This window comes from Antrostomus carolinensis, unplaced genomic scaffold (assembly GCF_000700745.2).
Source record: "Antrostomus carolinensis isolate BGI_N321 unplaced genomic scaffold, ASM70074v2 scaffold19824, whole genome shotgun sequence".
NCBI lineage: Eukaryota > Metazoa > Chordata > Aves > Caprimulgiformes > Caprimulgidae > Antrostomus > Antrostomus carolinensis.
The window spans coordinates 1,845-4,928 of NW_010311696.1; the positions used below are offsets into that span (position 1 = coordinate 1,845).

General features: G+C 39.6%; 1 protein-coding gene across 1 annotated transcript; it reads left to right on the forward strand.

Annotated features, from left to right (window-relative positions):
- The first annotated feature begins 203 nt into the window (after nt 1-203).
- GEMIN6 (gem nuclear organelle associated protein 6) lies at nt 204-2,277 on the forward strand. Its single transcript, XM_010166813.2, has 2 exons — nt 204-337; nt 1,902-2,277. Exons 1-2 carry the CDS (start codon nt 210-212, stop codon nt 2,275-2,277), a joined length of 504 nt encoding a protein of 167 aa, XP_010165115.1. The 5' UTR covers nt 204-209.
- Nucleotides 2,278-3,084: the final 807 nt, after the last annotated feature.

Consider the following 3,084-nt stretch of genomic DNA (forward strand, 5'->3'; position numbering starts at 1 on the left):
AAGTGAACCAGTCAGGAAAATACAGAACTGCTGGAATATGCAAACCAGTTGCCTGAACGTTTGATTTTTAAAAAAGCAAATTGCACTGAAGACTAATGGAAGATCTTTCCCTGGAGGCAAACTTAGTTCTGATGTGAAGGGCAAAGCAAGAGGATTCATGGCTTCTGCTAATTGCTGTGGCTGTTTTCTAGGTTCCGGATGTAGGAAATATGAATGACTGGCAGAGGAAAAGCCCTCTCGACTGGGAAAAGTATGTGAACAAAATGGTGAAAGTCGCTGCAGTTGAGAAACACGAGTATGAAGGATGGGTTATAACAGTTGATCCAATTTCTGCCAGGTAAGTACCAAAGCTTTTGTTTCTGTAAAGCTAAGAGAAAAACAAGTTTTTCAGGAAAAGATGCCAAGACTGAAGCAGAAACTGCGTGTTGGGGCTATGTGTCCTGTTTTTTCAATTGGCAAGGCCTAAGAGAAAGCACTGTTGTAGCTGATGAGGCCAGTTCACCTAAATCCACTTGAATTCACAGGACTGCTAAGTTTGGGGGATGGATAATATCTGGATTCATGCTGACTTTATTGTGGACCTGAAGTTAGTATTTTTTGCATGATATCCACGTGTTTAGGACTACTTTTAATAATATATCAAGCCCCACTTCACAAAGAGTGCAGGAATGTTTTTAATGCTTTAGGTGCTGAAATCCTTATCATCTGTCCAGAGTTCTCACATCCATACCCTGCTTTCCCCTCCAGCCGTGAGAGGAAACAGGGAAAATCAGCGAGGGCACTGGACAGGAAGTTCACAGGTCTCTAGTAGCTCAAGTGAGTAACTTGAAAACAAGGTTTGAGAGGCAAAATGCACCAGAGGATAGGCAGAAATTTGGCTCCTTGCTGCTAGAGCTTTTTCATACCTTTTTGGTAGTGAGCTTGTCTCGCTTGACCACAAGATGGAGGCTAGAAATAAAAACATCCAGCTTCTGACAGGTTTCAGAAGAATTGGTTGTTGCTTTGACTCTGGAGTAGCTCCGAAACTCTAATCTTCTCATGGAGTTGCTTATCATTTTGGTTAAGAAAGATGCACACAGCTGTGAGTGATTCTGGGGATGGCCCAGCCTAAATTCAAGGCATATTTCATTGCATGTTTCCAAAAAAAGTCATTACTTCCACTAATGTAGATTAGCAAAGTGCTGGGATCAAATTCTGGAATTTTCCTTCCCACAAGAGGAAGAAAATGGTTTCTGATCCATTTTGTTGCTATATGGGAAATTGATCCTAGAAACAAAACAAGCTGCCTTCCTACATGTATTTTAGGACTTCTGGGTGTACGTGCCCTTGGGAAAAGACCGGGTTGCTACAACGTGAGCTGAACCTGCTGTGGTGTGTTCCCATTGTAATCCTCAAGCTTTAGTTTTCAGTTAAGAAACTAGCAGCAGTCATTAAAAAAAAAAATAGTAATGATCAATAATTAAATATTAATAATTTGCCATTAAAAGGTTTTGATGTTAGCTGCTACCGTTGCCTTCAGCATTCAGAGTGCTGAGTGTGTGAAAGTATCATTGTTTCTGGGCGTTGGAAGCCTTAAGGCTCTTTAGCAAGGTTGAGGATGCTGCACAGCACAAAAAGTATTTAAATTTCCAGCCCTGGTTTTAATGTACACTTTGCTTTTTTAAAGTAACATTCTGCTTGATGATATCTAGAGTAATTTCAAATTCAAGGCCAGAATTTACCCCCCAAGCCTCTCATTTTCAGTATTTTAAGGGTTATAGCAGAGTGCTTTTCAAGAAAAATGCTGGGTACTCGATATTGCCTAAATACCTGGGTTACGCTGACGTGTAACGTCCAAGAACCTTGGCCTGTGTTTCTCAGTCTTCGGTTAAGTGACTCACACATCCTTCTTTCCTTGGCAGCATTATCCTTGCAACATTCCTGGAGAACGAACAAGTGTCCATATCCATTGTCTTTGGCCATGCTGTCCAGGAGGTTGAAATCCTGAAAGAAGGAGATGATGAAATGAAGCAGCGCCTTTCTCGCATATTTGCACCTGAAGAAAGTAAAACCTACAGCCCAGAGGAACTTGAAAAGAGGAAGAACAACTTGAAGGCTTGGCTGGAAACAAACCACATCCCTGTAACAGAGCAAGGGGAAGCAGGAAGAACGCTGTGCGTGGCGGGGGTATTGACTATTGACCCGCCGTACCGCCCGGAAGAGTGCAGCAGCACCAATGAGATCATTCTCTCTCGGGTTCAAGGCTTGATAGAGGGATATCTTGAAAACCAACAGTGATGTCTGCTGTTTAAAGCAGTTGTTTTTAGGAATGGGTCTACCCGCCTTATTTTAGGTATCAATTATTCACTATTTGTGAAAATGCTGGGTTTAGGTACTGTTTGATTTTTGTATGTTAAGAAAGAGATGAAACAAGCACTATAAACCAAAAGCATGAAGCATTTTCCATGCACTATTTTTTTTTATTAAAAGCAAGCCATTGGGTAATCATGGTGTATAAAACTGGTGTATCAGTTTACTATATCATATTAAGCTGATACATCAGTTTAGTAAGTATTTTTATAACAGTATTATGAAAGATGATATAAGATGGATTTAAATTGTGTTTTCCCCTGCCTTTAAAACTAATTTAATTAACTATCTAGTGGTGTAGGCATGTTTATTTGAACTGCTTACCATAATTATTATTATTTTTTTTTTTAGAAAGACAATTTTGACACTGGGGACTTCCCAAACCAGGTGAAAAAATTATTCAGAAAGCTTTTGGATTTTTTCCTCCCCACAACTGTTCTCCTGGTGTAGAACACGAATTATAATGTAGGTCCAAGTTTGTGAAATTATTAGGGAAAGTTAGCAGGCAAGTAGCAGGTTTAAAAAACATTTATTATCTGTATTTGTTATTTTAGAGCAGCAGTGATTGGAGGATCTTTGTTCCTTAGATAATTCCTTGCAATTCAGTAGGTTTGTATTTCTTAATGCTTTGTTTCTAGTTTGTGGCAGTACACAATGCAAGAATCATTACCTTATTATTCCTGAGATGATGAAGCTGGTTAAGAGCCTTTAGAGCCCTCATTTATCTCTTAGCAT